Genomic DNA, 13,519 nt, shown 5'->3' on the forward strand with positions numbered 1-13,519 from the left:
AGGAATGAAGTCAGTATGAAAACAATGCAATTTTGGACACCTTCACTGACGCTCACTGGATTGTAAACTGCAGTACCAAAGTCACCTACAGTCTAATGTTCCTCAGCAAAGCCGTGGTACGTGGAGGCACTGAAGCCCTGTGAATTGGTTTGCAGTCAAACCAGAAGTTGTGATAAGTCAGTATAATCTGGGTTGAGATAATACATGCTGAAGATGCACCTCAGTTGTTAAACACGACAACACATTGATCCACCACGTCCTAAGGCAGCAGCCACTGTCTCAATCCCACAGCCCCCAGCGTGGTAGGTTACTTATTTTGGGCACAGCATCAGACAGCCTAGCTCCACACATTCAAACTGCATTACACAAAAGTTACTAAGTCCTCCTGCCATAAATCTTCAAATCTCTTTATTTTCAACATATGATCATCATATTTTAAAAAGCAACAGCTTTAATAATTTGCTGTTTATAACGTACTCACCTTCTAACTGCAACTGATTTTGAGGTACAGTTGCTTGTTATTAAAGGTATGAGTCGTGGCACATGGGTATGCTGAAGAAAAAAAAAGACAAAGCAGTTAATCACAAAAGCATTCTTGAATTTGTACTGTACTAATTAAGTCAAACAGAATTAGCAACATAATAAAAATCACAATCATATAAAACGCTTACTGAAGTTAAATGTAGAATACTATTAAATAAGGGACTGCTGCTGGCATGGCAATTGATTAAACCTATTTTTTTCCAAAATGTCAAGCAAAAAGCACTTCCAATGCCATCAACAATCACAAAACGACATGCTGTATTTAGCTGTCAGAAGTCATATATGAAGGTTCAAATGTGTCTCCCCAAAGGAGTTGTAAGCTGATGTTATTTTAGCTTTGCCACAGAAAAAAAAGCAATAGATACAGTAGTCTTAAAAATCAGAGTTATGAAGCAAAAAGCAGATCAATCTGAAACTATGGGCACTCTTTTAGGGATCAGTCAATAAGATTAGTGCTACTATGATCAAATTCCTTTTAATGCAAAATATGTCAATAAAATAATAAAAGTATGACATGTAATATAAGCAGGCTTATGTATATAATCCATATGGAAACACCTAACATCCTCATGGGAGAAGAAAACCCTTGACCTGCCATTTAAACTGGATAAGATAAACTACATTAAATCCAAGTGCAATACTTTAATTCAGAATTAAAGCAGTCTCACTTCAGCTTATCTTAACTAATTGTAGGCACAAAGTATTAACATTTTAATTCCAAATAAGAGTAATATGCTACAACAAACCCATTTTCAGTTCATTTCTTTATTCCTTTCTTGATTAAACAAATAACTTCTAAAACAGTCCCCAACACAGTGTGAAACTGTAGCCTATAAAAAAACTGCTTCAAAAGTACAGTACTGAACAATTCTTAGTATCTCAAGTGTCATACTTTATCCTTAGGTTATTGTTGCAGGATATAAACAGACAAATCACCAAAACAGCAGAGAGATAATTATCAGCTCTCAGAGCACTGCCAACTTCAGAACTGGGAGGGAATTAATCCAAAAATCTGGAAGAGCCTTACAGTTGCATTTGTTCATACTGATATACTTTTGAACAGGGTTTTAGGGGTTTTGTTTGTGTTTTGCATAGTTTTCAAATTGAAAAGTGGCACTTGACTGCCAGAAAGGGAACAATAAACAATATCAGGGGAAAGCATAAAACGTTTTTACAGATTCAAAAACCTGTATGTTCCAAGTCTTTGGAGCTATTGACATTGTAATTTCGAGAAAGTGCTTTGCAAAGGAATCAAAGCCTCAGGCTTGTTTTCATTCGGCTTTAAGAGCCACATTTCATCTGCTACCCCTTTGAAGCTGTAATGATACTTGTTTCCTTCCTCCCAATCCACCTTGCAGCTCAACTGCTCAGCCTGAATCCTGCCTCCCTCTGGAAAAGATTTTCTGCCATCATGCCATCTCATGATGACACACCCTCCTCATTTTTTTTTTAATTTTCTGATTTACTAAAAGTCAAGAAGGAAATCAGACAACAGTATAAGAACTACCTGGAGAAGAAATATGAAATCCAAGAAAGAGACATGGCGAGATGTAGCTCTTCAAGATCACTGATATAATACAGCCTTATTCTTTTTATGTAGACTTACTCTCACAGCAATTAGATACTAAAGCACCAGGATCTGAACTGGCTGTCAGTGGATTCTGGCAGGAGTTTTTGAGCAAAACACTGACTCCAAAAGCTGTAATGGCTCAGGCTCTAAATATTCAACTGATCACACACTCACTGACCAACTCTCATTTAGTCCAAAGGATAGAAGTCCAAAGGAGTGTGGGGCTGCACTTTGTTTGATATTTATTTCTTTTTTCACTGAAACCTGAATTTTCTGTCAGAACACCTTGCATGAGCCATTTATTGTTTGGGTATCTGAACACTACGGATAGGATTTTCTCATAGGATTTTCCATGCCTCCAATCTAGTATGTTAAATTACAGCTAAGAATAACAGAAATTTAAACAAAATCAGGGCAGCTATTGCCGATGTGTAGGCTTGTCTCCAACTGAACTGAACCAATAAAGCCAACTTAATACAATCTGTGAATTTCTATTCCACGCTGCTTTTCTGATGCTTGATTTGGCTCCTGTAAACAACACGACAGGGTTAGTTTCTTACATGCCTGAGCTCGTCTAATACTACTGCAAATGGCATTCTTCTCTTACAACTTCAATCATCCTGTGTAAGGTGTATTCTTTCCTCCACTCTCAACTCTGTGCCATTAGGCATCTCACAGTACATTGTAAGAGTCTGGGGAAAAAATGCCAACGGTTCTTAGCCTAAGTGCTGAGTCTCAGAGCACATTCTCAGATGCATGGTTAGACAGAATAAGTACAGATTCCAAAACAAACTGAGGATGGCAATAAAAGGTGTGAGTGACTAAACCACTTAGGTTTCCAACAACTCACAAAATTAAAACCACGGATGAGATCACAGTGAATAGCAGTAAGTGCCTACCATTAAGAACACCGCTGCTTTTAATGTAGAAACTACAGGCAACCTCCCACTTCTGTTTGAAACACAGAAGTATCAGTACAAGTCCCAAAAACCTAGCTAAGTGTCTTGCCTCGGACACTAGTTAGTAGCAGATGCTTAAGGAACAGACAATAAAAAAAACAGCTAGTATACAGCATTCCCCTCTTCTGTATACTGTAGTTTTAAGGACTTGGCTTAGAAAGTTCTTAAACCCAAGGATTAAAATCTCTATTGGACTTTTTTCCCATGAACTTGTGCTTTCTGAACTGATCCACCTATGTCCAGCCTCTTCAACGTTTTACCATTAACTCCACAGTACCAATTTTTTTTAATATGTATTTTTTGTGTGAAAAGAAATAGTTTTGTTTTGTTTTTGAAAAATTCTTACTAGCTTCTTAAATACTAGCTTAACTTTGTCTTCTCCAAAAAGGCAGTTAAATGAACTTAACCTTTGAAACACACTTGACTTTTTAGAATTAACACATTATGAAAAAATCATGAAAACAGACTTGCTTTTCATACCTATTCCTCCATCTTTATGATGGTAACGCTGCTGATCGGTTTCAACGATAAATAATATTTGTTCATCTCTGAGAAAAATTACTTCTCCATGAAAGAATGATTTATAATCCTGTATTTCAGAATATAGTGGTAAAAGCCACTACCTGAATATTCCTAGCAAGCAAAGTAAGAGAGGAACACCTACCCGAATAATGAACCTAATGGCTGCGCACCCAGAAGTTGCCATCACTTTGGCGCTGTTGGGAACCAGATTAAAAAGAGTAGGCACAATAGCTTCAGCGCCATGGTCAAACTTGTTTCCCAAAACAGTTGAAAGATGGCTATTTAGGAAAAAGAAATAAAACTTGTTAACAAAAATTAATTTCTTAGCCTTAAAATAACGAAGTTCATTGTACATTTTAAAGATTTATCTTTCCAAACAACAGAATTTCTTAATTTCATTATTTCCAAGTCCTTGCCTCATTAGAAATGCAGGATTTGTGGAACATTTACTTAGCAGAGACATTAAGAGGTTGAACACTAATAACTTGATTTCATAATGAAAAACAAATACCACAATTTGAAAGGCTAAAATTCTCACATCCCCATAAAATGTCACAGTATTTCTGCTTTTTAACACACTTGGAGAGTATATAATTTCCATGAGATTTTAGATTTATTGTTCAAGACTTTTCCTTTGAATGCAGGATGAGGACATTTACACAGCACTTTTACACTACTCCCGACTTCACGTTAGGGAAGGTTAGCATTCTTTTCTGAAAGCCTGAATTTCCCTGGCAAGGACAGTTGGATGCTCCAACAGGTCCCCATGGTCGGTTCAATCAGGAGAGCAGAACAGCAAGGCTGAATTCTTGGGGTGTATCTGTTCCACATGGCCGCTGAAAATCAGTGGTTACATTAACGCTTTTACAGAGGAAAAAAAAAGCCATGGAAAACATAGAAGTGGGAAAGACTGCTCTGGTGTAAAATAAGGGGTTTTGCCTCCACCTTGAATTTAATCAAAGTCCCCAAGATGATGAGGATGGAGATCTTATTTCTGTTTAGTCACAGCTTCTAAAATTATCATGGACATGAAAGATATTACCTCAAAATGTACGATTTTGTTTCCATACATCAAAATGTACAAAAATGTTTTACTGAAGCTTTCACTTGAGTTTTATCTTTATAAATTGCATCTCAGACAATTCAACAGCCAAGCAGAAGGGCTCAAAACACCACAGGGCAGCTCGCTTTGTTATTACAAGTAGTCACAGTAAACTCCTGTGCCAATCACCCAAGCATGAGTGCTCCTAAGACCAGCCCCCAATACTACAGAAGTACGTACAGCAGTTTGTATTAACTTACACCAAGTACTCAGTGTAATGATGGTAACCTCTTCTTCACATACAATCTGTCACAGGATTATCAACTACATATATCACCTAAAAGAACAAATTCCTTCAAATGTTTCTTTTTCTCTATGGCTTCATATCGTGACTTGACTCTCTATCAGTTACAGTGGACAGCAGTCCAGCAAGATCATCTTTCCTGCAACACTGATAAAGCATCTTTAAGTCAAATTCACACTAAAATCTAGCAACATACACAAGTGCACAGAAGCTGTACTTACGCTACAGTAATGCACGCTTCTCTAACCACCTGGGATCGGAGATCCTTGGCCGACAGCTTGAAAGCACCATCCAACAGCCGTAAATGCTGGAAAAATCCATCATACTGTGCAGCTCCAGCAATGAGCAACGACCGAACTTTCTTCAGCTAAAAAGTTTAAGGCATTTAGTTTAGGACACTACCAATACGCATTTCAAAATAAAAAAGTAACAACTTCATTGCAAAAATGTACGTAGGCATGTCTTTAAAGCAAAGCATCATCTTGAAATATATGGCAGTAATTTAAAAAATTGTAAAAAAAACTCTACTACGTAAATTCTAGAGCTAAAAAGTCTCAGATCCCAGTCTGCAAACATACAAATACAGAATTCTGTTCACATACCTGTTTCCAAACACTAAGATGCCATAAACCTGATAAAAAAATATAAATGCTATATACACACAAACATTTTAATCCTGCAAGTGAGACTTATAGTCACACATAAGAGGTACTAATGCTAGCAGTTTACCTGCAAAATATGTAATTTTGCGTAAGTGCCAACTGAAACATATACGATGGCTTTTAGAAAAGCTTCCACTTAAATGTCGTCAAAAATGTATTTTGGCCCTTTCTAAAATACTTGCTTAAATTTATTTGGTATACAAAAATTAAAGATTTAAAAACTAAAATGAAAATTTCTTTCATTATCTGGAGTCTAATTACCTGAAGAAAATACATTTCAAAATATCTAGCTGCCCGTGCTTTATGAAATACACCCACCCAAAACTGAAACCAGATAAAAAGTTTACCGCATTAGTTCGTTGATCCCAATCATGTTTGTCATCTGAGAGAATTTCCCTGATTTTGTTCAACGTTTCTTCAAGTTCTCGACTAGAGTAGATCTGAAGCATTAAAAAAAACCAGAAAATTTATATTGTTAATATCTCAGGTAATCTGATGAAGGAAAATAGCTTGAGAAGACTGAAAATACAATTATAATTCTGAAAATCTTGCCCCAAAAGTTCCAGAGAACCATATGAGAGGTATAAACGAGTATTTTAAGGCAAATCTTGGAGGATATCACCGAGTTGCGAATATACATTAAAAGAAAAGCTGAAGAATCAACATTTTCCTCAAGATTTCACCTTTCACCTTTGTGAACAGCTAATCATATCCAGAATTTCATTAACTCCTTTAAAAAAATAAAACAGGAGCAGAGGTTTTGGATAATCTGCTGCAATATCATTGCAATTCAATTTCATTTTCATACTCACTATTACAATGAAACTCAACCAACAGATTTTAAGCTGACTCAACTCTTTTGGGGCAGGGACTTTCTTCTGCATTACAAGAGTGTGTGGTTCTGTGAGGACCTAACTGCCCTGCTAGTCAACACTGACATAAAAATTTGTCTGAAAAAATAAATTAAAAGCTTCAATAGCTTCTATATGTATTACTACTACAAGCCTATCATTTATTAACTCATGCAGTCAGTCAATAAATGTAAGGAGCTGCCTCCAGTCACAGTTCTCGCTACACGCTAACTCCAGTGAAGCTGAAGCCTGATCAATCTAGTCATGCATCAGTCACTATTTGGCAATACATGAATTAATGCACTGTACACATACAACAGTGGATTTCTAAAGAAGAAAATTTAAAAACCCTAGTTATGAAAATATATTATTAACAGCAGAAATAAACTGACTTCCCTTCTATTCTCCTGGATGTAAGCCACAGGATGCTCCTTTCTGCTTCCACTGCATATGCAGAATTTAAGGTTGGGGTTTTTTTTTCCCCCAGACTGAGAACAAGTTGAAGAGGATACGAAGCAAGTTACTAACTAGAAACTTGATCTGGCTACAGCTTTTTCAAACACATATTTTTAACTAAGATTTCCAATTTTTTGGATCAAAATTTGTTTACATGAACACATTGGGCAAAACACAGTTGCCCATACACAGGCACCTGGTGCCATCTGAGACACGTCCAAGACATCCACATGGGGCTGGCAGATATGATTCAGGACTTCAAGGAAACTCGTACCCTTCTAGAGTGAAAGCTGACTGACAACTTACATAGCCCCTAAATAGTAGTGCCTGGTGCTCCCTCATTATTTATTTAAGTCCAAGACATAATTGTTGTATGTGCAAGAGCACAGAGCATGTAGAGGAAACGAGGACCAGTGGGCAGGACACCTTGCTTTGCATGAACTGCTCAAGAGCTCTGACACTGGTCTCTTGAACACACTGTTCTGCATGTATATATGTATCTTTTACTTTATGTAAAAAGATTTAGGAACATCTTTCTTCTGTTCTACAATTAAGCTGACCACATATTTTCTACAAAATATCTTCTTTTCCTGGGCAACTTGAAATTACTACAAGAGTTATTCCAAACACAGTCTAGTTTCCCAATTTCCTGAGCATATAAAATGAATTTAACTTACAGTAGATATGGGACCTTGACTCTATTGAAATCTACTTTTGTTCCAATGCTTTAACAGAACATGATTATGGAAGCCTCTATATTTCATGCTGCAATATGGAGGAGGTGGAAAACATCCATCTTAAAACATCTGCATATCTAGTTTGTAGGATAAACAGGGTAGGAATCACTCCAGAAACAGGCAAATTAGTACACCTAGGTCAGCTTCACTATCATGCAGAAAACAATTTCTGAATATGCTTTACCAACAAAACTGAGATTTTTATTACCACAGAGCTGTGTAAGCTTTTCCAGGCTACGCTGTGGAAGCAGCTTTGCAGTTCTACACAGCGGACATGACTGCATCCATAAAAACCAAAAAGCTATTCCTCATGATTACTGTTTTCTTCTTCATTAGGAGTCAATAAGCATCTGATGCACAACTTATTTTAAAAGAGTAATGATTTAATGAAAACAGTGGGTCCAAGCATAACAGACTTTCTACTCCACTGCCCACAAAACTGAATGTGAGTTTAATATACTTGTAGCATATACTACTTGTTACACCACGCTAATGTACTCTAATTCTATAGGTACCATTGTATTAAGAACAAATATTACGTGTGTCTCAGCAAGCATTTTTATCAAATTAAATTTCCATTATCAAAGAAAATTCTTACTTTCCTTCTAAATGTGGAAGGGAGTAGTCACTGGTTAACTAAAGATGCAATTTCATATTACGGTGACCCTAATGCCATCAGAATTCGTGACACGATTCAACCTCCTGAGGCTCCCTCTTTACCATCACCCACCTTGCCCTGTCTCCTTCCCAGTTCAGGGCTTTAACATACAAAAAGCTAACCCTACAAGAGGAAAGGCAAAAACTGATCTGCCAACTCAGCAGCCTATGCCAACTTATCATCACAAAGACGTGGAACAACAAGGGAAGCAGGATCACGCCTTTTGGTGGCAGCTGAGATCTGCTTAGTGCACACTTGAAATGTAGTCTGATGTTCTGGTCAAGGTACAAATACCTTTTATAAGCTGTCTCATTGAGTAGATCCTGAAAAACAGGACATTTTTTGTTGTCAGCCTCTGTGTTATCAGAGACCATGTGCTGCAGTTACTGCTACAGGATTAAAACATGCTAGACAACAGACGTAACATGTACAACGGGTTTATGTCCACCCTACTTGCATGCCTAGGCAAAGAATTCAATTTTTTCGTTAATTACCTGGCACAAACAGAATTGGATCTATGCAATTTCTACTATTTGAATTAGCATTGTAATGAGGAGTTTAATAAATGGCTTAATTTTATCTTCTCATGAATTTAAAACTGTAATTCCACTGAAAAGACCCAAGTTGTCAAGGTTATCCATACCTACGCTAGTTTCAGAGGAATAAAAGGTAATATTTTAATCATTTCTTTTCTCCCTGCCCTTGATTCATTACGCTTTTAGAAGGCCAAGATGAAATTCTGTATTCAGTCAATGACATAACACATTTTTTTGTTCATAAGTTCCCACATCAGACTTTTATAAAACAAACACATTTGTTTGGAAACAAATTTTAGCTATTAATGGGAGTTACTCCTAAAAACCTGAACACAGAATTTTCTTCAATTTAAGCAAACGCAAATAAACAGAGTCTAAAAACATTATGGTTGTAATCTTAAATATGAAAGCACAATCCTCTCACCACAGTCCTTCTCTTTTTGGCACACAGATCCATCAGACCACATCCCAAAATCACCCATCTTCCTCATAAACTGCTGTTATCCATTAGAGGGCAACACACACACACATCATTAAAGGTAAGTGCAACATCGAAGACAGAAAAATTAAAAGCTCAAACACAAATAAGAGTAATATCTATACAGATGGAAAGTATTTCCAATATGGGGATTACAGACTGGATGAGTAAACAATATGATATTCCTAAAAAAAATTAACCATGAGCAGTCATTGGAACAGGTTACTGGCAAGGCAGATTCACCACTGGAGGCTTTTAGGAATGAGTTAAACATACACACACCGTAAGTAATCTCAATTTATTTGATTAATCCAGATGTACTTAATCTTGATTGAGAATTGGATCTGGTTTTCCATAACATAGTTCCCTTCCTTCCTTTCAACGAAGCCGCTACTGAAACCCACAAATGTAATGAAAATAGAAAGACACAGGAATGGGCCCAATAATGTACAAACAACTCCCCCTCCCCATTCTGTCTAACAAGTTTCCTTTGCTTTTAGAACAACTTGGCAAGTTACAGGTCAAAAACATTCTTTCTTCAGAAGGTCTAGTACAGAAACTTCTCTCTTCCTTAGTAATTAACATGGTGCCTTTTTTTGGAAAGATCAGAGACTGTTCACAGCCAGAAGTATGAAGTTGGACAGCAGGATACTAAAAAAAAACCCCTTTTTTTCCCCCTGGTCAGCAGGTCTTTCTTCCATTCTCACCCATGAAATAAACAGGTTATTTTGGGGCCAGTTACACATTTCTCCCCTGCCTCCTCACCTCAACTTGGGTGCGATTAGTGAAGACAAGCGTGTCTTTCTCCTCCACCTCTTGCAGTTTAGGAACGACCTACCTTCCTAGGTCACCCAGCAGTCAGACAGAAAATCACTTGTGCTGGTCAACGACATACAGTTGCCCCACTTTTCTTCTTGCAATGTTATTAACCAACTTGAGTGATTAGAGAACTCTGCTTGGGACTGCAAATACTAAGGCACTGAACTACAAGCAGCACATTTTCTGTGCTGTGGAATACGGCTCTGTTCAACATAATGGAAATAAATAATATTAGGAGCTCCATGCTTTTGCTCTCCAAAGAATTCTTAACACAGTTTGGAGAGGCAAAGAAACATAAAGCTCTTACAGCGTTAAGACAAAGACTTCCTTGATGTGACAAGGATCATGGAGATAGAGTGTTCCTTCATAGAAGCAGACAGTACTTCTGCCTACAGAAGGAGATCTAAAAAATAACTACACTATCATCTTGGGAAATAAAAATAGAACAAAAGTACGTATCAAGAAAAGGGAGTCATACAAAATCCTTCTGGTGTTTGGGAACCATGGCTTACTGAATGTTTGGTTGCCTTCCACACCTCAGCTGCTCAAGGAAAACTTAATTCAAAATAGGTCTAGCAAGATACAAGCATGTTAAAAGACTCACCTGTGTGAAAGTACCAAATATGTGCAATTCCCACGCTTAAAGAACAGAAATTAAAATCTGATCTTTCAAGTAAGAACTCAGAACCCAACAGGTTCATTAGTATTCAAACAAGGCACTAGATTCCTTTTTTTGAAGTGTTGCTAGAGAAGAGGACATGTATGCCAGACATGCAATTGCAATTCAGGCACATTTGAAAAGACAATTCTTGCTTTTTAAGTTATTTGCCTGCATTATTATTATTACTTGATTATCCCTTGAAAATGCAGTCCTAAATTTTCCAAACATTATGGACATCTTTCTTATTAAAATTAAAACATACAATTATTTTCAGTAGCTCCCTGGGAAAGATTAAGAAAAGCAATAATGGATTTTAACTGAAACACAATGTGATAATAATTAGCAGGACAGTAGGAAAGGTGTTTTTTTGGTAACTAACTGGAAAAAGTAAAGAGCTTTCCATGGAGATTGTAAATGCACAAAGAAGGAAAAGTAATGACACTTGCTTAGAAGACTGTAAAAACACAGAATTTTAAAAGCAGGCTGACACATAGTATTGCAAATAGCGTTATTTCTGAAAACAAACACGAGTATACACAATATCTTACCTGTACAGTAGGAACATCTGTAAATGCTTTAATAAAATCATCCTCATCCACAGCTCCAGCTCCTCCTTCTTTAGAGGAACCTAAACAAATGAAAAATCCTGATAAACAGTATGTAATGTACATCAGGGTTTCCAAACTGCCACGAGCATCTTTCACAACACCTATTTTCAAACATTTAATATAACTTAGAAGAATCCTGAACATTCATCATGTGTAAAACTGTAAGACCTTGAACTCTGATTTCACCATGAATAAGAAAAAAGTTGAACTATTTTTTTTCCAAAGATGAACAATTCTGAGCTGTTTCCAATTTGACAAAGTTAATGTTTTCATTTTATTATTTTTATTTTTGTGTTTAATTGGAAACATGTTTAGTATAACAATCCTCTAGTAGCTGTTTGCATAGAATTCTGAGACTTGCATCCTGATAATAGAAATGTTCCTAAATAAAGCATAGAGTTTCAAATTATTTACCAAAGCAAGAGTTATTTGTCATTAAATGGAACTTCTCAGGATAAATTTTCACCTTAACACATGTGCCACGAGCAATCAGCCCTGGAATTTTAGGGTTTTTGGTTTGTTTTTTTTTCAGATCTTGCATAGTAGCCCTACATGATTCATTTACCTTATGCTTCCCAGTATTCTCACCTGGAGGAAGCTCCCAAGAACCTTACAGACAGTTACTAAAAAACTATCACACCAAAAATGTTTTCTCTCCAAAAGCTTCCGTGACAGCCATGCAAGTAGTGGGGCAGTTACTTCTGTGTGAGGTAAATGATGGAACTATTCGCACGCAACAGGCAAAGATGCCCCAAATCCCAAGCAGAAGGATCAGGGAAGAATACTAACAGGTAAACTGCTGGTTTCACACTGGCATATGATTGCCAAATTTCATGAAAATCTTGGGTAGAAACTAAGGCAACTCTAAAAAAGAAAATAATTTGAAAACAGTGCCTGGATTTCACTTTCTTGCAAATACTAGGGTTACCAAGAAAGCCCTTTTTTTGAAGGAATGAACTCAATTTGCTATCAAATTAAAGAACAAGGTCATCAGATCCTGGCTGTGCCACAAGCCTAAAACTCCAAGTACAAGGTGAAGCTTGGCAGAATCCTTGAGTATCTTCAAGAATCGAATCGGGCAGATAATATGACAAGACAGGTTAACTGCATGGAGATAATCAGCCCAGTAGAACATTTCCTACTTGAGAGGGGAAAAAAAAAAACCTCTTACAGCGAATGAGCATTCACGAACAAGGATCTTGTCTCAACTCTTTCAGACAGAGGCCAACAGGACAGATGGCAGAATGTCCTCCCTAACTTGCAGAGCACAGCTGAAATGGAGGTATCAGGCAGAGAAGACATGTATTTTACTAACTACAGAACAAATAAAAACCATAAGGAAAAAGCAGTTAAGGCTGAGTGGCCAACTCAAACAAAAAGCTAGGACTTCTTGACAAATCAACATCTTGGTGGCTGCACTCTTAAAAAACGTTTCATGGTTTACAGTCCCTGATCTCCTACTTACAGTGCAGGGAATTATGTCTGCTGTGTTCGTATACTCGTGCAGTTTGGAAACATGAGGGTCCACTACCACTACAAATTTGATAGCAAACTTCTTAGATCTCAGCTTCTCTGTGCAGAACCTCTTGCATGCTTTTGTGGCTGCTTGGTGTAAAAACAGTGAAGTGATATCTAGCAAAATTTGGACATCGTGCTTGTAGTATGATATAGGAACATCTAACAGATTTTGACAGCCTTAGCTCAAGGATGTTGTAAAGAGATGCTGTACGTAACGCACTTCTACATGTGTATCTTTAACACCATCTGTCATAACTGCCAATGGCAGCCAGAAGGGAAAGAAGAAATTGTAACTTCCTATTTCTTCTCTGGCCAGACAGCAGAGGGAACAAACCCTTCCACAAAGTGAATGAGTACCTGACCTTCCAAGAAAAGGAAGAGGGAAAGATCCCATTTACAGCCAGGACACCCCCTTCTGCCACACAAACGTGTACAGGAGGGATGCCCTGGTCAGAGCAGAATTTTGTGGAGAGAAACCTTGAAAAGAAATAATTTGGCACAGGGGTACCACGCTAAACTAGGTGGTACAAACAGGCACCTGGATGCTCAATTCATAACCTCATTTGTTCCTCCCAAAATGCTTTGACATTTAAGA

At 37.3% G+C, this 13,519-nt stretch overlaps 1 protein-coding gene across 15 annotated transcripts in view; it reads right to left on the bottom strand.

Moving 5' to 3' along the window:
• The window catches only part of CLASP2 (cytoplasmic linker associated protein 2), a 145,769-nt gene that overhangs the window by 59,152 nt on the left and 73,098 nt on the right, over window positions 1-13,519 (bottom strand). For all 15 annotated transcript variants that reach the window (XM_068404633.1, XM_068404629.1, XM_068404625.1 and 12 more), the window contains 5 exons: window positions 11,347-11,426; window positions 5,950-6,042; window positions 5,162-5,307; window positions 3,737-3,872; window positions 482-552 (listed from right to left, as the gene is read on the bottom strand). In XM_068404633.1, coding sequence (XP_068260734.1) covers window positions 482-552; window positions 3,737-3,872; window positions 5,162-5,307; window positions 5,950-6,042; window positions 11,347-11,426 — 526 coding nt within the window. The remainder of the gene's footprint in view (window positions 1-481; window positions 553-3,736; window positions 3,873-5,161; window positions 5,308-5,949; window positions 6,043-11,346; window positions 11,427-13,519) is intronic.

The sequence above is a fragment of the Nyctibius grandis genome, chromosome 7 (genome assembly GCF_013368605.1).
Source record: "Nyctibius grandis isolate bNycGra1 chromosome 7, bNycGra1.pri, whole genome shotgun sequence".
In the NCBI taxonomy this organism is placed as follows: Eukaryota; Metazoa; Chordata; class Aves; order Nyctibiiformes; family Nyctibiidae; genus Nyctibius; species Nyctibius grandis.